We start from the raw sequence: 19984 nt of genomic DNA, 5'->3' as shown, positions 1-19984 counted from the left end.
GAGCTCAAGGTAGGAGGAGGCTGCAAACAGTGCTGAGTTCCGTGCAGGCTTCTTCTTACTCCCTCAAAGCAGTGTCCAGGCCGAACCCTTGTTTGAGCACCTTCAGCCAGGCCCAAGCTAGAGCCCATCTGATCCTTCTTGACTGGGGGTCTGGCCTTAATCCCCAAGTGGCAAAGCTTGGGACCTCGCTTGGCATGCGTTCATGCCCTGACTCTCCTCCCCCCATGTCCTCCCCGACCATACACAGCCAAGGAAGGGAGGGAAAAGGAACGCAGATCCCCAAACCGATCCAGTGGCCGCAACTTGTTTCACTAACATCTGCCATCTGCATTGTTTCATCTAGCATCTGCCAGCCAGGAGGAGGCGGGAATACATGAGGGTGAGCCCTAGGGCCTGCGCAGATGGACAGTTAGTTCTTCAGGGTCAGCAAGAGACCCAGATGGGGAAGGGGGGCAATCAGAGGGACCTTACTGGCACAACCTCCCGCAGTAATATGGGACTTGGGGATCCCTCAGAGTTCTTGCCAGCTCCCCATCTGTCTTGCTACCACTTACTCCTCCTCTCTCCAGCTCCTAATTCCCCTTCACTCTCTCCTGTTAAATCCTCTGGTTGCTATGGAAACCCAGCGGTGGGGAAGGAAGCAGAATTTTGGGAGGTTCTGAGACTTCCATCCCAACAGGCTCTCTTAGATGCTCCTTTGTCCGGTTTAGGAGACACTTATTTCGGCTTGAGAAAAAGGAGGTGAGCTTGTGCCAGATAGCCTTGGACTCTCTTTTAGTAAGACTGTGATGTCCAGATGGGCTTAGAGGGTCACCCATCCCAGGACCATCCTCAAGTCTCCCTGACCTTCAGGCATTTCCTAAATCCTGACCCAAGTCCCGGATGCAGAGAACCCCCAATGCACCTTCTCCATTCAACAGCCTCCACATCTACTCTCATTTTATTAGTTGATTACCGATGTTTACTGAACACCTACGATGTGCCAGGCACTGTTCTAGTCACTGGATATTCATCATAAGCCAAGTCAAAGTCCCTGCTCTCTTGGGAGGAATAGGCCAACCAAAAATGAGTAGATAAATAAAAAACAAGATAATTTCAGATATTAATAAGTGTAATAAAGAAAAGAGAGCAGAGAATGACAGCAGAGACCTACAAAATGAGCAGTCAGCCCTCCAGCAACCTAAAGGAAAAGCATTTCAAGCAGAGAGAACAGCAGTGCAAAGGCTCTGAAGCATATGGGAGGCCGGCTTGTTTGAGAAGCTGGAAGGAGGTGTGGCCAGGGTGCAGCGGATGAAAGGGAGAGAGGTTAAGCCATACAGTTAGATAGGCAGACAGGGCCCAGAGCATGGAGGAGACCTTGCAGGCCATGGAAAGGAGTCTGAATTTAATTCTAGATATGGCAGAAGTAACATGATCAGATTTATGTTTTGGAAATTCTGGCTACTGAGTACAGAAAGGATTGTGGAGGGATATGAGAGGAAGAGCAGTTAGGGGGCTGTTGCCATAAGCCAGACAAGAGCTGATGATGACTTGGAGCAGGGAGGTGGCAGTAGATAAACAGAAGAGTAGATGGACTAGATTTGCGTAGTGTTCCAGAGGTAAAGGCGGCAGGATGAGAGGCAGGGGGAGGCTGAAAGAAGAGTCAAGGAGACCCCCAGGTGAAACCAACAACCCCCTTGTTTGCTGGCTACTTCCTCTTGGCCCTGAGATCGGTCGGGGATAGGAGGGAAGGGAGACAGTTGATGACAGTAAAACTCTACCCAAAGCCCTCTTAAAGCTTTGGGCTCAGAAACTGGTGTATTTTTCCTATATCATCAGGACACACACCCTCTTGGTTTTCCTCCTACCTACCTCATGGGCCACAATATTTGCTGGTTCCCCCCCTTCACCCTGACCTCTAAATGTTTGGAGGATACCAAGGCTCAGGCTTGGCTCTCTCCTCTTCTTTGGCTACGCTCACTCCCTAGGAAATCCATTCCATCCCCTGGCTTTAAAAGTTGTGAGTTGAATACTCCCAAATTTATATCTTCACATGAGACCTCTCCCTTGAATTCCAGACTCACATACAACTGCCTACTCAACATCTCCACTTGAATATTTATTTAGTCAGCTCAGACTTAACATGTCCAAAACAAAACTCCTACTCTTCCCCTCAAAATCTGCCCCTTCTAGAATCTTCTCCATCTCAATAAAGGGCCTCTCCATCCTTTCAGTCGCTCAGGCTAGAAACTTTGGAAACCCCTAGACTCTTCTTTTGCTCTCACAAACCACGTCCAAATCATCAGCACATCCCTACTTGCAAAAATGTCCCAAATTCCAATCTCTTCTCACCACCTCCAATGCCCTATCATCTCTCGCCAAGATTACTGCAAAAACTTCGTAACTAGTCTCCCTTACCCTCCTACTGTCTATTCTCAACACAGCAGCCAAAGCAATCTTGTTATTAATAAAACTTAATTCAGATCATGTCACTCTAGTGCTCAAAACCCCACAATGGTTTGCTGTCTCATTCAGGCTCAAGACTGAAGTCTTTTCAATGGCTCTACATGATCTGCCCTCATCACCACTACTTATATGTCTCACCTCAGCTTCCATCATTCTCCCCACTCCACTACACTCATACTACACACACTACACCTGTATCCTGTCTTCACTCTGCTCTAACCACACTGGCCTCCCTCCTCTTCCCCTGATGCTATAAGCTTGTACTCGCTGGTCCCTCTACCTGGATGGCTCCTTCCCCAGATAGGTGCATGCCTTACCACCATCAGGTGTCTGCTCCAGCATTAAGTTTTCAGTGAGGCCTTCTGTGACCACCCTACTTAAAATTGTTACTACCTTACCCCACCTTCCACACTCATTCCCTCTATTTTTCTCTGTAGTTGTTGCCAGGGTCTGATAAACTATATACTGTTTGTTCTCACCCCACCCACAGCCTCCTGCTACAATTTGAGCTCCATAATGACAGAGTTTTTGTCACTTATTTCCTGCTTTGTCCCCTCTACCCAGAACAGAGCCTGGCACATAATAGGCACTCAATAAATAGTGACTGAATACATGAATTAGAGAAAGACCTGCAGTCCTCAAGAGGCAGCCTGGATCTGGGAGTTAAGACCTGATCTTTCATGCTAGCTTTCACGCTGGCTGTGTGACTTCTGGGCCTCGGGTTGTCTATCTGTAGATGGTGGAGAACTCCTGGGGTCCTTTGCTACAGCAGCTTTCTAGAAAGGTGCTTGGCCATAGCCTCACCTGTTGCCATTCAGCTGAGGGTAGCAGGTAGGGATGGACAGGACCTGGTGGAGTGAGAGGGGAGACCTCTAGTGCATCCTTTCTAGTCAAGGCTTGGGTGGAGTCATCACTGGCTTTGAAATGAAAGGTGAGGTCCTGGCTCGGACTTGGCTGGGCTCTGGCAGCCCTGGGAGAGGGAGGAATGGGTGAAGAGGTCCAGGCCCACTTGCTGAGTGGGGACTAGTAGAGGCCTGGCCACTAGGTCTGGGCTCCTCCCCATGGAGAGTTGTCCCTGTGAGGGCCTCACGGGGACCAGTACTGTAAGAAGAGAAGGAGAGGGGACGTGGGGAATCAGGGTGAGGGAAGAACTGGGGAGAAGGGAGGACTGGAGAGGGCCTTCTGCGTGGATCACCTGGGCCCGCACACAGATCCTCAGTGAGTTCTGGGAGGCCAGGCCTCCACGCACACCTCAGCCGGCCCGCAGGGTCCTCACAGCCAGCACCCACTCCTAGACAGAGTGGCAGGCCTTTTGGCTGAGGAAAGCCCAGTCCTCCTCCCTTTTCTGGGTCTTGCAACAGCTCCCTGCTTGTTTTCCCCGAAATAAATGGGCTGAGCATATTGGGCCGGCAATAACCCCTTGAAATCAGTTGTTATCACAGTTAACAACCAGTTTGGCTTCAGTTCAGGCTGTTAACTATCAAACCACTAAGTGCCGGTAATGATTGATTCTTGGCCAGTTGCAGCTTGAGTGGGCTGTAAAACCCCATTAGCGAGGGCTCTGTGGAGGCAGCAACACAAAGATAAACAAGGTGGTGGGTGCTCCGGCCCAGCCCAGCCCCACTGCTCTGGGCTCAGCTCCCCAGGGTCCCTGGCTGGGGGTCCTGCTGGGAGTCAACCCCTTCCCAAAGCCTCAGGTCACCTCAAGGACTAGATCACCACCCTCCTGTCCACCTCTGCTCCCCCATCAGTCATCTCTCCCTTCTCCATGAGGCAGGTCCGGCTCTCTGGACAACCCACCTCTTCTCCGTCATTGCAACCATGGCACAGTTCCACCCCACCACCCTGGAGTATTCAGGCATCCCCAGCCTGGGGGCTTCAGGGTAGCTTTGGCCTAGCCAGTGACTGCCTTGGCCCAGCCTGGCCCCACTTTGTGGCCAGGATCACAGGCAGGGAGAGTCTGACATTCCATCCACCCCCCGGACTCCCTCCTACCCTGTGGTTTCCCCCAGGAATTGCTCTCAAACAAATGAAATGTGGGTAATTACTGGGCTGGGGGCTGGACAGGCGGCCGTGCAGATGAAAGCGTTTCCTGGACGGTCTCTTCATTTGCATGGCATCAGAAGCTGCTCAGAAGGTGTGACTTTTCCCACAGTAAGACCCCAGCTCCTTGCACAATAAAGCCAGGCTGCTCACCCAGAATTAATTAAAGGGGGAGGGGAGGGGATGGAGCAGAAGAGGAGGCACTAAGAGCTGGGGCAGCTGGAAGAGAGATGTCTAGAGCCCCCTCCCCACATCCCCCATATCTATGCACCAGGAGAAACCTACTCTATCCAGAGCCCTGCACCCCCATAGCAGGCCAGAAGAGGCCCCATGGTACCCCAACCTCTCCAAGACTTCCCACTGAGCCCTGGGATTCCTGATCCATCTGGATGGCCTGAGCCTGGGATTTGTGGCTGCAACTCTGGGAGGCCCATGTGGTTAGGAAGCCTTGGGTTGCCCTCCACCCAAAGGACCAGAGGCCCAGAGGGAAGAGTTTTCTGGATTCGTCCAGTAACTGCGCTCTGGGACCAGACCAAAGAAGGCAGTGGAAGCAACCAGAATGAGAGCTCAGGTATGATGACTGGGCCAGCTCTGACCTCAGGAGACCTGCTGCCTCTGGGCTTGGGCTCTCTTCTGGGTGGTGTGATGCCAATCTCACCAGTCCACCTCCAAGAACCCACCCCTCCACCCACCACAGGCCAGTCCTCTTGCCCACGCCATGAATGACCTGCTCTACCATTGTCATAGCGTGACCTGGTCTTCCTTCGTCCATAGCAGTCCTTCTTCACAGGCTAGTCCTTCTGACTTACCACCTGCTGCTTCTCCCCCTGGCCAGAGTTTGAGTTCTGCTCTAGGCCTGTGAGCTTCCCTTCCCGGCCAATGCCAGTTCCTCTCCCTCTAGGCCTGGTCTCTCCAAGGTTGGCAGCCTCTCCCTGGACCACAGTCCCCTGGGCTCTTTTGCAGCGCCTGAGCTCAGCACCTTCTGCTCATAGCTTTCAAACCAGATATCCCAAAGTTAACACTTGTTTCATGTCACAGTTGTCAACACCAGCCTTGGCAGCCCCCCTCCAACATACCTCCACCTTGGACGCCGGCAGCTGCTCTTTTCTTTCATTTTCTGGAGCCTGGTACTCAGAAAGAACTAGCTCTGGCATCTCTGATCTGTCTCCCACACAGACCGAGGCATACACAGAAAGGCACTTTTTAAAGGATCCACTGAATCCATGATTACAACTCCAGTCCTAGCAAAGTCATCATTTCTGGCCCAGAGGTGGCCTGGGGAAGTGTTAGCAATGACTCCTATTAAAAGCCCATGTCTGAGAGGTCCCAGGACCAGCTAAGAGCCTCTTCTTGCTCCTTTCCCTGCTTCTGTCCTCCCAAGAAAACCCCTCCAGCAACAATGATAGGGACGGCCAACAGGTGTGGATCCTTAGGTAGAAGGGAGGCTGCAGTCAGAGCTGCTGCCTGATTTTCTGCATCTCTCAGCCGCCTGCCAGCTGGGGCAGCGCGGGGGGGAGGGGGCTGACCCCAGGAGGACTCACTCTCCAACACACATTTTTAATACGCCAGTTAAATAAATATTTCAGTCATTTAATAGCAACTAATACCCAACCACCCTCCGACACCCGCCCTTGAAAGATCTGACCTAAAGTTCAGGCTCTTTCCTCCCTGCCCCCACCTGGGGGTGCAGTGGAGCCCCTGGCGGCCTAGCAGTCTTGCCCTGCAGCTGCTGGGGTCTCAGGAGTGCCTCTGCGGGACTAGAAAAAGCCCCCCACCCCCAGGAAACCCCCGCCGGAATCCCAGTCTAGGCCACTCACCGGCCTTCCTGAGAGTTAAGAAGTCAGACACCACAGCCAAGTGGAATACAAAAATAGAGCCTCTCTTTTGTTTAAAAAAACAACAACAAAAAACCCAACAGCAAACAATTATCAACAACTAGGGCCCAGGGCTCCCCCAGCTCCTCCCCAGCCTTCAGTAGCGCAGACCTCATCCTGCACCAGAGGAAACCTCCGGCGCTGGGAGCGGCAGGGAGGGGCCGGGCAGGGCCTATCGGGGCTCGGGGGCCCAAGTCCTCTGGCTGCCGCGCAGACTGCGCGTGAAGGGCGGGTAGTTGAGGAACTCGAAGCGCAGGCTCTGCTCTGTGGTGTGATGGCCGCGGGGCAGTCGCTTCATGAAGTGGACCTCGCGCTGGTGCTGCCGAGTCTTGGAGCCCTTGCGGGGCCGACCCTTGCGCGTGAAGGCCATGTACCAGCCCTCGTACTTGGCGTTCTGCAGGGCCGTGTAGTTGTTCTCCAGCACGATCTCCGTGAACACACAATCCTTGCCTTTGCCGTTGCTCTGCAGGTAGGGGGGGCCAGATACGGTGTCACCGGGCTCTGTCCGGAACCCGCCCCCATCAGAGGCAGAGGGGAGGCGGCCCCAGACAGCATGTGGGCACCCCAGCAGATGGCAGGGTGGGCAGCCCCACCCCCTGCCCGGGCACCCGCTCTCTAATCCCTGACAACTCGCAGCCCACCCGGCAACTTCCTGTCCTCCTGGGTAGCAGTGACACATGGCTGTCTACGGAGGGGCTGGGCCCCAACGCAGAGAGGCAGAGAGGGGGCCCAGCCCCTGCCTACCCTGGCCTCCTGCCCACCAGTCTGGCCCAAGCTGCTAGCACCCGTTTCCCCACCTGCCCCCCTCAGCCCCTCAGGATGCAGGCCTGCAGCCCCAGGGCTGCCACCCTATGGGGGAAGGAAGGCCGGTGAGGAGATGCTGAGCCCCAAGCCCCAGAAGCCCAGGAAGCGGGGAGCTCGAGGCTGTAGAGGAGCCGTGACTAATGGGGCCATTTCAGAGCTCCACCGAGGGGCTGGGCCTGCGGCTTACTGAACATTCCAAATGCTGGTACCATGTAATTGGACATAATAGCAAAGCAATTTGGCGATTTGTTAAAAAGATATATGGAATTTACCAAACCCCCCCCCCGCCCCTTCCCTAGCCTGCCTTCTTCCTCCTTTGCTTTTATAGCTTTTCATCTCTCAGTTTCCTCCTCCCTCACCTCCCCCACCATCCAATCATTAGGTAACCCCAAGGTGGCCCTCTGTCTCTGCCCACCTTTTTGGGATCCTGGAGGAGCTCAGCCAGCCCAGCCTGCTCCCCAGGCCCCAGCCGCCCCCTCCCTTCCTTCTAAGACCTCACCTTGGCAATCAGCTTCCCCTTCTTGTTCATGCAGATGTAGAGGCCTGTCTCAGCTCCTCGGACTCGAACCCGGCTCCCAAAGGTGTCTGTCTCCACAATGAGCTTTGCTGTCAGGGAATGTGGGGGGAGGGTGGTTACTGGCAGCTCCCTGACCCCCAGTGCTCCATGTCCCCATCCCAGCTGGCCCATCCCAGAAGCAACTGCTCCAAGAGCCAGGTACCCAAGCCGTGGGCTCCAGCCACTAACATACTGTGCAACCCTGGGAAAGTCAAGTCTCCTTTCTGGGCTTCAGACCCCTTACCTGGGTTTACAGAAGGGGGGTGGATGAGATCATGGCATATGAACTGGTTTCTGCAGAGGGGTCTTGGAGCCATCAAACTGAAAAGACCCTCTTTTAAAACCAGACTAATAACTTTTATGTCGAGGCTTCAAGTAAATTTTAATTTGACTAGAATTCCGCTTCTAATCAAAGATCTCTGAGGATTCTTCCAACTCAGAATATTATATGCACATGCCTCATAGATCATTACAAACGTCCGGGGTGCAGTGGTGACCTCCACTCCTGAGGTCAAACATAAAAGCACTCTCTCTTGTTTCTGGTGCCTCGGGTTCTAACCCACAGCCGTGGCCACCCCACCCTACCCCTGCTCTGCTGAGAAGTTGATAGGGATGAGACAGCTCTCCCTACACCCACAGCTCATGGCCGGCTGCTTTCCCAGAACCTCAGACACCAGCTGGGAGGATGCTGTCTCTTCCCCACGCTTCCCAGTCACCCCAGTCCCCAGCCCCAGTGTTCAGAAATCAACAACTCAAAAGTCTTTTCTCTCACCCTCCAGCAGCCCTGGGCTTCTCACCCCAGTGACCAAACACTTTCTGTAGGCGAGGAGGTGCGCTTGCCTCTCGCTGAGAGCCAGGAGACAGGGAGCTGAATTCTGTGCCTTCTTCCCACTCCCCTCTCCCCTTAGACAGCCCGCTTGCCACAGAAGCCCTGGTCCCTGTCCACTCTCTGCACAACTCCTCCCTTTGAGGCTGTCACCAAGAAGGGAGTGGGGGCCGACTTAGCTGTTCGGGATGGGACAGAAGGCGCTGGGTCTCCTGCCCTCCCTACTGCAGCCTTTTCCCTCCTTGAGAAAGAAGTTTGGGTACTCCCAGGTCTGCCTCCCAGCCTGTACTGACAAGGTGGCACCTTCTCTGTCCCTGAAACTAATGGGAGGTGATGGGCACAGGTCAGCAAGGCAGCCCTCACTGCCCAGCCTGTGACTACCTGCCCCCCTTCACAGAAGCACAGAGCTGGGACCCAGTAGCCAAGTCCCCAGTCTGGCTCCAAGTCAGCCAGGGAAATGCAGCTGTCACCTCCCCTCCCACCCACCTCCTCTTGGACCCAGCCAGTCTGCTCATCCCTCTCCTGGTCTGCCTTCCCGGGCAAGGAGCAACTACTTGTAAGGGCCAGGAAGGACACCGACTGGAGAAGAGGGGAGAGGATTCCATTCTGAGGATTCTGGCCAAACAGGGCAGATAGGGATGGAGCCCTCTGTCCCTTCCTGGGGCCCATAAGGAAGGAACTGGGACTTCTCTGCTGTTCTCCCCCAGATTCTTCCTGTCCTGGCTATACACCCTAAGCCTTTGCTCTTGGGCCCTCCAGCTCCTGCTCCTGCCCACCAGGCAGGGACCAGGGAAACTGGGAAGCCTCCTATAATTGTAAGGAGAGAAGTGGGCATCAGACCTCTGATGTCTGAAGAGGAATTCCCCCATGAGCAGCTTAGCCTCTTCTTCCCTCCCCAAAACCCAAGGATGCTGGACCATTTGTTCCAATGGGAGCAAACCCAGGAGGAGCCAGGCATTCATTCCCTTTCCTTGGAAGCTGAGAAGGGCAGCAAGTAGCCAGTTTGGAGGGACAAAGGGACGGTAGGCTGGCCCTGCCAGCCCAGCGGGGGAGCTCGGCCACCAGGCAGGCCACCCCCAGCCCCACCCCACCGCAGAAAGCCCCCACTCTCCTTCCTGGATGGATCTGGGGAGCTGGGGCCGAAGTTTACAGCAGCTTTCCCGACTGGGCTTTTGGAAAGCTTAACATTTTCAAACCTATTCTTCCACCCCAGTGACAGATTTATCCCAGGAAAATTATGTCTCCTTCTCCAGCTTTGAAGGGAAGTCAGCTACGTCGATGCAGAAAAAATGCAGCGAGACATACTCGATCCCCCAAACTGGCTCGAGAAGAGGAGAAAGTATTCAGGAAATGTTAAAAAAGGTGAAAGTAAGAAGAGTTTTAATCGCTCTGCCAGACGCGGGGGTCTCTCCAGAGATTCATAGAGAACAATCTTGAACCTCTTTTTTAACATTTACAGACTTGCAACTCCTTTCAAACTCCACATCTGAAAAAAAGCCTCGTTCTTTTTCTGTTTTATATCATTCTTCATTTTTCTTCTTAGCTCTTAAAACGCCTCACCTTTTTATTACATTTTAATAGAGTCTTCCCCTCTCCTTTCATGCTTGTTTAACTTGGTCATTATTTAAAGGTTTTTAAACTCACAATAATCGCTCTCTAAAAACAACACCAGCAGCCCAGAGGGCTTGCTTTTCTCTTGGTACATCCAGGACTCTGGAAATTGGCCTTGTTTCAAGGAAGGAATATTGAATGCTTTAGAAATCAATCAGTCCTCAGCCTCTCCACCTCGCAGTAGCTCCCTGTACTCACCACCCCACCGGCAGCCAGGAGCCCCACTCTGACTGACCGCCTGGGTTCCTGGACAAGTGGAGAGGGGAGGGCCCTTCTCCTAGCCTAGTCCCCATGTGTAACTGACCCTCCTGATCAAAGTATTTAAAGGTTCACAGCAACACCCCCCCAAGCTGGGAGAGTTGAAGGGATTTCTCTCCCTTCTCTTTCCCACTCTCCTTTTGTGGGCCCTGGCGACATATCCTCTTTCAAGAGCTTCCCTTAAACCTGGGCCCCCTCCCCCTGAACCCTCTGCCTCCACCTGCAGTGGGGAGGGGTATGAAAGGGGGAGGTGGAAAGGGAGATTCCTGGATTCATTCATCTGCTGGGCAGGGAAGGGGCACCTGTGGGCCGAGTACTCCCCAAGGTCCCTTCCCCAACCCTCTCTTCTCCAGCTGACCCCCAAGATGCTTTTTCGCCTTAACTCCTTCCCTTCTGAGCTGGGGAGCGTGCAGGCTTCTGGCCAGCGCAGATGTGACTGGTAGGTCCAGTCATAGCAGGGCAGCCTGGGGAAGAGGGGCCCATTCCACAGGCTACCTTTACCCCACTGCAGTGCAGCTCGCCTTACCAAAGGGGTCCCCGTCTTCTGCCATGGCGTTGATGCGCTTGTTGGCCAGGACCTGCACGTGCTTCCCGCTGGTGCGGCTGTAGAGTTGGTAGGTCCGGATGAGACGGCGGCTGAGCTGATCCGTCACCAGGCTCTGCTCCCTCACATGCTGTGTAAAATTAGGTGAGGACTGAACAGTTACCTTTAGGAAATTGAAAAATACACAACACGCCATTATAATGCTACTCTGCCCAGGGGCCCAAGTGGCCCCCATCACCCGGCACCTCCCTCCACTGCCCCAGGCAGCCGGCTGGGGTCCCCCCAACATACCAGCTCAGGTCACCCGCCCCCCCCACCCCCACCCAGGAAAGTCGGACAGACCCAGCTTAGCATGGATGAGCCCGGGATGGAGAAGGATCTGGACCCACCTGTTGGGAAACACCCTGGGACTCCCGGCCAGCTCGGAACAGGGAAGCGAGCTCCCTGTCCAGCGCAGGCTCCCTGCCCAGCGCAGGCCCCCCGCCCGGGCCTTCCTAGAAGAGCAGGGCGCTTTTAAGTCGGGAGGCAGCGCTGCCCGACCCCTGACATTTATAAAGACAAATTCACGGAGCAAATGTTGAGACCGCAGAGGACCTAGGCACCTGATCCTTTCGCCAGTCCCGCCGCAAGTCTCCCCAGAGAGCCGCGGAGAAGGTCCCTGCGACAGCCACCGTACCTCTGACAACGAACGCCCCCGGGCCCCGAATGCCTCCATCCTCGGCGGCCGGGTGTGACTGCCCGCAGAGTTCCCCATCCACCCCCACCTGGCTGGGAGGCGTGGGAGACAGAGCTGGACTCCGAGACCTCGGGTTCTAGCCTCGCCACTCACTGGCTGTGTGACCTTAGGCAGGCGCTACCTCTCTGTTCCTTAGTTCCCTCCTCGGGGTAGTTAGGGGTTGCATTTCTAAGGTGCCTTCCAGCCCGCCGCGCGGCCGCAGGGTCGGTCCTCTTGCCCCTGCCCGACCTTGCCCCCCGGCGTCCCCCGCCGGCTCCGGCCCCCGCCTCCGCGCAGCGCGCCTTACCTGGGCTTGGAGGCAGAGAACCAGCAAGTGCAACAGCCTGTGGAAGACAAAAGCGGGCGGGGAGAGAGGGGCGCAGGGTGAGCGGCGGGCGGGCGGGCGCGCGGCCGGGGGCGCGGGGCGGCGGTACTCACAGGCAGCTCAGCGCCGAGCGGGGGCTGCCCATGGCGCGCGGCCGGGGAGCACGCACAGCCCCGGCGGGATCACGCCGGTGCGCGGGAGGCCGCGGACAGACGAGCCGAGGGCGGCGGCGGCGGAGGAAGGCTCGAGGGCGGGAGCCCGGGCGATCCCGACGCGGCTCCGCAGGTCCCAGGGAATGTCGAGCTCGCCGCGCCGCGCCGAGTGCCTCTGCGCCGCAGCCGGAGCCGGTGGCCGCTGGCTGCTGAGGAGCCGGAGCGGGAGGGAGGGTAACGGGCCGGCAGGGGGGGGTGGGTAAGTGGGAAGGGAGGGGGAGGGGAGGGGGAGGGGTGGGGGCGGGGGGCGCCGCACCGGGCGCGAGGGGGGAGCTCGGGGCGGGCGGCCGGAGCCCGCAGCCCCCGGCTGGGAGCGGGGGCCGGGACGCAGCCCGGGGCGGGGGCGGGGCGGACCGGGGCGGGGCGGCCGGCGGGTCTGGGATTGGGGGTCTGGGCGAGGGGAGGGGTCTGGGGACCGTCTGGAGGGGCGGGGGCGGCCGGTGTGGGCGCCTCCCCCCAACCCCGGCCTGTCCCCTGGCGCGCTCTTGGGGTGCAGGCGGGCGGGGATGGGGGGCGCCTCGGGCCTCCCGCCCCGTGGAGTCCCAACACCCTCGGCTGGAGCTTCCTGGACCGCCGTGGGAAGGTGCCCGGTCTGCACCGTGGGACCCGGTCCACTTACGCCTCAGGCTATACGGCGGTTCTCTGAGCCGCCTACTGTGTGCTTCGCTTGGGCCCGCCGCCTGCAAGTGGCCGCTAACACTGGAGTGAACTGCTGTGCGCTAGTCTCTGGCAGTGCGTGCTTGCGTCGGGCACCCGACACCCACTTCCATCTTTCGGCTGAGTACCCCGCCTTGCCGGTCTCTCCTGTCTCGCTCAGTCTCCAAGAAGGCCCTGAGATGGAGAAACATCTTCTCCCCTTCCTGCCCCCATTATCACCATCACCCCTGCCCCTGTACCCCTCCCCCCGCCCCCATACACACTAACCTGAAGCTTGAGAGGAACCACAGCCACCTATATGGGAGAGCCCAGAGGTCCCTGGTAAGACCCAGAGTCACTGCCACCACCCTCATCCCCCCGCCTCAAAGCAGCAGGCAGAGGGCGCAAGAATAACTGCTCTCAGCTACTTTTCCTGGGGAAGGGACTTAGATCCAGGTTGCCCAGGTTTTTTCTCTCAGAGTCCCAATATTTGTGCATTGAACAGGTATTTACACACCTACTGTGTACTAGACATGGACTGGTGGCTTTGTGTCAACTGTGGGGGAGGGGGAGTATCAAGAAGGTAAGGAGTCATCTAAGCCTTTCCCAGCCACTCATTGCTTCCCTCCAGGGGCTTTGGGAAACCCTGAGCCATGGTGCTTCTTTGAGAGCAGCCTGGGTGGGCAGAGGTGCCCTGGGACAGATACTTTTGAGGAGCAGGTGGAGTCACTGATGCTTTGCCCAGCTGCTGGCCTCGCCCAAGACCTCCCCTGTCCTACTGCCCCCGCCATGTCCTTGGGGATTGGGCTGGAGGGTTTGGGGTGGTCCCAGGAAGCCATTAGGCCAGAGGCAGTAGGCAGCACAGCAAAGTTCTGCCTACCTCCCCTTTCTCTGTGGCCTACCTTTCCCACTCCCAGCCGTAACGCTAACACTGAGCGAGGTCTAGATGGGAAAACAGAGTCAGAAGACTTGTCCCAAGATCTCATCCCTCCCCAGAGAAGTAGACTTCCTGAGCCCACCTGTTACCCACCTCCAGGAGTCTGTTCCCTCAACTGGCTCTTGCGCACACAGACCGCCAGGCAAGGACCATGTCTTACTAGCTCAGAAGCTGCAGCTCATGGCAGAGAGCTGGGCAGGGGTTGTTCTGCAATTAGTATTCGATGAATGAATAATGGGGAAACTGGCTGAGCATTTAGACCTCAGTGCATGTGGGTCTTCCACGGGGAGGCTTGCCTTCACCACCCTCCCAACAGATAATAATCATAAGCACCACCATTTACTGAGCACTTGTATTTGCTAAGGGCTGGGTTTGCACCATCTTCTCTCAACCCCACTGGGAGGTGGGCCCACTGGGGGAAGACAGGTGAGGTGGGCTGCTCCAGTGCCCACAGCCCAGACCAGCACATTTCCTTCATTTGAGCTCCTCTGTCTTAGAGGTTGCCAGCCACTTGTTGGGTGTCTAACTCCCCAGCTGCACCGCTTCAAGCAGGCAAGATGTTCACCATCTTAACCTCATGCCCTGCACATAGTAGGCCCTTGAAAATGTTTATTTGTATGCATTAAACAATGAGCGGAGAGATGGGGAGCAGAGCATGAGAAGGGCCTTCTCCTCACCAGGGACCCAGCCCTCTGAAAATAGACTGATGAGAACAGCAGGGAGCAGGACCCAGACAGGGGTCAGGGCATCCAGCCCATCCTTAGTGTGCATAGTCCTGGAGTCACAACCTGAGTCACTCTGGGCACCTGTCCTTCCCCGGACTGGGTTGGAGACAGTCCAAGCTGTCTCCACCAACCCTGGTTTGGAGCCCCCAGAAGGATTGGAAGGAGCTGGGCTGAACCTCAATGATCTTAATCCACCCTCCTCCCTCTCCCCCAGAGGTGAGCAATCCAGGGCCTAAAAGTGTGGAGGTCAGGGTTTGAGTCCTACACCTTAACCTCCACCAAGGGGCCTGTACAGACCAGAATTCCTTTATATTTGGAGAATTTCCCCCAACTGGACCTTCGTCGATTTCGGAGGATTCTTCTCATCTCTCCAAAAGTCCCTGTCTCTAGAAGGAGGGGGGCGGCAATAGGGACACCTCCGCATCAGGCGCCGGGTACTGCCAGGGCACACCCCCGTGAGTGACAGATGCAAATATTCCATCGGGACCCCAGCAGGCCGCTCTCTCCTCCCTTGCTCTCTTACTCGCCTCCCGGCCAGCTCGCTCCTTCCTTTATCTTATCAAAGCCCCGTAATTACAATTGCTATTTTGTTTCCTCGAATCTGCAATCAGAGCTCCCTGGCCCTGATGAGGGAGCGCCTGTCAACCTGATCGCTGAGTGACAGCCGGCCACCTTTCCCGGCCGCCTCCACACTCCGCAAACACAAATACACACACACACACACAAACACACACACACAGTGTCCATCGCCTCCTGCAAACACAAACACACACCTCTCGCCAACACAAATAGCCCCTCTAAACACACACCTTCAGCCTCTTTCCAAGTGCATCGGTCGCCCCCCCAGCACAACCCCGGGCCCCTCAAATCCACACCAACCGGCCGGGGCCGCCTGGACCGCCGCTCGCTCAAACGCGCGCCTCCTGCGCCCGGCGTTCAAAGCGCCGCAGACCCTCCGCCGACCGTTCAAATGTAAATCGCGGAGACTGTGTTAAGCACTTTAGGCCCGGGTCTGGGAGTCGTCCCACTTCACCCCCCAAATACAGTCCTGCCCCTCCTCCAAGAGTCTGCAAACCCCGGCGTAAGCCTTCATCCCTCAGCTCTCAGGGGCCAAAGTGAATTGGCAACTCTCCTACTGTGCGCTGAGAGGGCAGAAAGGGGGATCGAGGAGAGGCGGGGGCGGGGAAGGAGAAAAAACAATTCCCAGCTCTGTCCGCCGGGCGCCCCGTCGGGCCGGGAAACTCCTGGACGAAGCAGATGTGGATTGGGCCCCCACCGCGGGCAGGAGAGCGCTAGGCGCCGGCCGGGGCCGCGGGAAAGACCCACCAAGAAACCAGCAAAGGCGTACAATGAGCGATCAGCCGCGTCGCGGGGGGTAAATATTTGGGCGGGGCCACGCACAGGGGGTTGATATGTCTGCTGGGGAGGCTTCCCACGAGGGATGACTCTTCGCTGCACTCAGCCAGGCTACTGCGCCTTCAACCGTGCACGTGCCAAGGACTTTGGAGGCTATAGACGAGAGGAGGAAGGGAAGGGTTCTAACAGGAGCCCTTCCAATGAGTGAATGAACGAACGAACGAATGAAGTCGGCCTTAGTCGCCCAGACCACTGGCGGGGCACGTAGGACCCTGCACCGCGGCGTACCCCTAAGAGCCCCTAGAGAGGCGGCGCGGGAAGCCGCACGGCCACAAGCAGTTTCAACCTCGCCCACCAGAGGGCGCCAGCTCCACCTTCCCCTCTACCTCCTGACCCCGTGCCGCGAGTAGGTGAATGGTTCCATTCTGGCTGCCCCCTCCACCCCGGTTCCTGGTGGAAGCACTTCAGGAAAGTCCTGGAGAAGAGAAAGGGGCCTGCGACCCTGATCACCGCAACACAGAGAGGGATCATCTTCCTTTATCCTCAACTTGAGGAAAAAGGCAGGTTAAAAATCGGACCTGTTTGGTCCTCACCACAGGGAGAAGGGAAACTCCTCCAGGGATGTGTTGAGGAGGGAGTGCTTTTCAGTGTTGTGGGAAACACTCTCCAAAGTTTACCACCCCTGCCCCAATACCAGCCTCTTCGGGTTATCTAGGGACCCCTCCCACTTGTTCACTCCTTTGCCCAGGGGCCGGTGTGGAAGGGAGTGGGCCCGGCCCCACCAGGCACTGTTCTCTGTCCCTCCTCAGCATGTCTGGCCCCAGGCTGTCTCATGAGGTAACCCTTTGTTTGTTTGTTTGTTTATGGGGCACCGAGACCACCCCTCCCACCCCCCAATCGACACAGCTGCTGAACTGCTGAACTCAGACTTGGTCATATACACACTCATGCTCACACCAGGTACATCCCTTTCTCTTCCTGGCACAGCAGCAGCCAAGCCCTAGAACCACCTTATTTCAGGCACCAGAGACTGCCCCCGCCCCCCACAGACCAGGCAGAGGGCTGGGGGACAGGAACCCCTTAGCCCAGGAGGCTGAATCCCAGGGGCTCCTCTCTACCCCCATATGCCAGGCCACCCAGATTCTGGTTTCCCTGTCACCCAATCTGGCCAGCCCCCTCCATCTGGCCCCTGGAATCAGGTTTCTAAGGGCCCAGGCTGTCTCAGAGATGGCCTGCATGCCTGGAAGGAGGAGCAAAGACTGGCCTCTACCCTACCCCTCTCAGGCCCTCTCATGGCTTGAGCCCCCTCATGGGGCTAGGGATGCACATTCCTCGTGCTGCTTAAGCCCCCTTATCTGTCCCCCTGCCCATCAGCCTGAGTGCTGACAGAGGCCCAGACCCCTTGTTTTGATGCTGATAACCTCCTGGGATGGCCCTCCCCCACCTTTAGGGACTGGGAACGGGCTTGGTGTTGGGAGGTCCTCTTCTAGGAAGGCATTTGGGGCCCAGGCCTGGGCTAGTCCCAGGGCCCTGGGAAGAGCAGGATCCCACATTTCCTCACCCTCCCCCAGGCCCAGGGCCACCCTTTGTGCTGCCACAGTGCCACCTGGTGGTCCCTAGGGGAATGCCACCCCAGCAGGGAAAGAAGCCACACAAATGAGTTGCAGAAAAAACTCCACACCACTTTATTTCAACCTTTATCCAAAAATGTAAAAAAAATGTTAAAAATGTGTAGTCCTGAGCTTCAGATGCTGACCTCCAACCTCATAAGCAAGTGGGGAGAGAGGGTCAGGATGGAAGTTCAGAGTTCCTCCCACTCCTGAAGAAAAGGGAAGCTCCGGGTGTGGTACAGGATTAGAACACCAGGGCACTACGGAGAATGGGACCCCCTCTCTCCTAGCACCAGACCAAACCCCACCCACCCCACCCCACCACTACCCATCCTCTTCAATGGAGAAGACACAAAATTCTTGAAACTTGTACAGGAACCTGGTGCATGTGCATGTGGCAGGCAGCTAGCTGACCTGAAGAGAGCAAACAAGGGGTCAGCATCTAGGTCCAAATCTGCTCCTCCTGTCCCCTCCCAGGCCCTGCTGGGCATGCCTCCCACCCAACTCACCAGGGAGGGTTAGAACCTGCCCCCCTGCTTCTTGGCAGGCAGGATGGGGCACAACTCAGCTTCCTCCTCCTCACTGCCCTCTTCTTCGCTCTCTTCCTCAGAAACATCATTGCTTATAGTAACTGGTAGACACACAAGCAGTAAAGGGAGGAAGAGAAGTTAAAGCCACACCCCCTTCATACTACAGGTCATTTATTCATGCCCTGTGGCTCTAGGCTTGTAGGGACCCTGACCTCCCACAACTTATGGTCTAGGTGGGAAAAACCTCAGATACTAAACTAGGTAACAAAGAGGCAAAGGAGTCCACATCACTGGAGCTGGAGAAGCTGGGACAGGTTCCATGAAGAACGGCTTGAGTAGGACAGTAAGTGGAGGGCACAGCATACAGGGTCTGTATGGGAACCGCATTGGGAGATAAGGCTGGGGTGGGGTAGGAGTCCTGATGGAGAGTCTACTGGAGGCAAAGCAGAAGACGCTCACCAATCTGGTGCCGCCCAGTGATCCGCACAGGGCCAGAACCTGACTTCAGGCGGAAGGTTACAGGTGGTTGGAGCTGGAAGTCATCCAAACTGAGCTGGGAGGAAGACAAGGATGAAGGCCTGGCCCACCCCATCTTGTGAGAAATCCTGAAGTCCTCAATTCCTACCTCCCAATCCCCCAAGGTATGGCCAGGGAACTCACCATGGGTTGGCAGGACAACTTGAGGTTGGCCACAGGGACTGCGATCTCCTGGTGGTCATGATTCCGGGCCACGACTTCTACCACATTACACTCATCTTTGGCCCCCTCGGTGAGGCAGAGCTGGGAAGGGTACACAGGGCCTCGGAGTCTCCCCAGTGAGGGTGGACACCACAAAAGGAGGCATCTACCCTACGACTTGCCCAGCCTCAGGGGTCCCTGGATCACCTGGCCAGGGGACCCCCATGTGGGGGTTGAGCAGAGGAGGTGACGCCCAGTAAAGCGGGGGAGGGGAAGAGACACGCGGGTAGAGGCCCGCTCAGGTCAACCTATTCCCCGCCACCCTCCTTACCCGCCCCTTACCATGGTCAAAGCCAGCACGTGCTCCGCATCATCCTCTTCCTCTACCTTGAAGGTGAAAGAGCGGGTGTGGCCTGAGAGCTCACAGCCTGGAAGAGAGAACAGGGTGAGTGTGCGGGGGCGTTTCTCCGAATCCCGTTCACGTGCAGCCATGGGCTGACCGGCCATTCACACGCCCGCTCCTCAGGAAAACCTGGAGCGCTCGGCCCGGACCCCGCCCAGCACGACTAGGGTAGGAGCCTGGCTACCCCTTCCGCTCCAACTGCCGCGTGCGAGGCCCCCTCCGCCCCCACCCACGTCCTGCACCCATCTGCCTTCCTGTTCCTCAGCCCTGCCTCTGCCCCCGCACCACCCTCAGCTCCTCCTTTCCTCAATACCGAAGAAAAAACTGTCCATAGTGACCGGGGTAGGGACTCGCAGACCGCCGATCCCCCCGGCCCGGGCTCGGCTCTCCTGACTCAGAAAGGCCAAGGCGGCGGCAGCAGCGCCGGCGGCCATGCTGCAAGGGCCGTCTGCGGCTCCGCCCCCGACACGTACAAAGCCGGGGACTCGCGGGGGTTCCGGCCCCGCCTATTAAAGGAGACGCTCGCGAGGCGCCCCCGGTCCCGGGCTCCATCAGCCCAGTCTCGTTCAGGAGCCTCAGACCTGTTGCGTCTGTGAGACCGCAAATAAAGTAACATCACAGAAGCATCAACTTGGGACTAATGTTAACGGCCTTGCTCACTTCAACGACCAAGACTTTGAGGGCGGTTCCTGCCTCCATTTTCTCTAGTTCTGCACTCTGTCTAGTGTCCCTCTCTCCCAATCCAGGGTAAGCTTTCGTTAAAGTAGTATCTGAGAATGGAAACCTTTCCAATTCCCCCAGCAAAGGCGAGATACAGTGCAGCGTTTTTCCTATAAAACCGAATACGCTCAGATTTGCCTTCCCTTCAAGGGAACCGAGGAGTCTGAAGGAAGACT

General features: G+C 56.8%; 2 protein-coding genes across 5 annotated transcripts; both read right to left on the bottom strand.

The window, feature by feature from the left end:
• Positions 1-6534: 6534 nt before the first annotated feature.
• FGF8 (fibroblast growth factor 8) lies at positions 6535-12146 on the bottom strand. Of its 4 annotated transcripts, none has more exons than XM_061194098.1 (6): positions 12115-12146; positions 11984-12020; positions 11351-11455; positions 10944-11124; positions 7666-7772; positions 6535-6825 (listed from the first exon to the last, which is right to left on the bottom strand). In XM_061194098.1, exons 1-6 carry the CDS (start codon positions 12144-12146, stop codon positions 6535-6537), a joined length of 753 nt encoding a protein of 250 aa, XP_061050081.1. The 4 variants fall into 4 exon arrangements, with proteins under 4 accessions (XP_061050081.1, XP_061050094.1, XP_061050105.1 ...); XM_061194111.1 differs by having other exon boundaries at positions 10944-11091; XM_061194122.1 differs by lacking the exon at positions 11351-11455.
• A 5382-nt stretch (positions 12147-17528) lies between these two features.
• Positions 17529-19541, bottom strand: NPM3 (nucleophosmin/nucleoplasmin 3). The gene is made up of 6 exons (XM_061194082.1): positions 19402-19541; positions 19028-19113; positions 18668-18787; positions 18467-18560; positions 17987-18108; positions 17529-17891 (listed from the first exon to the last, which is right to left on the bottom strand). The coding sequence occupies exons 1-5, from the start codon at positions 19520-19522 to the stop codon at positions 17996-17998; spliced, it is 534 nt and encodes a 177-aa protein (XP_061050065.1). The 5' UTR covers positions 19523-19541; the 3' UTR covers positions 17529-17891; positions 17987-17995.
• Between the last annotated feature and the right edge of the window lie 443 nt (positions 19542-19984).

Source organism: Eubalaena glacialis, chromosome 1 (assembly GCF_028564815.1).
Source record: "Eubalaena glacialis isolate mEubGla1 chromosome 1, mEubGla1.1.hap2.+ XY, whole genome shotgun sequence".
In the NCBI taxonomy this organism is placed as follows: domain Eukaryota; kingdom Metazoa; phylum Chordata; class Mammalia; order Artiodactyla; family Balaenidae; genus Eubalaena; species Eubalaena glacialis.
The sequence above is the reverse complement of the archived record's forward strand: the minus strand, read 5'-3'. Positions and strand labels throughout refer to the sequence as shown.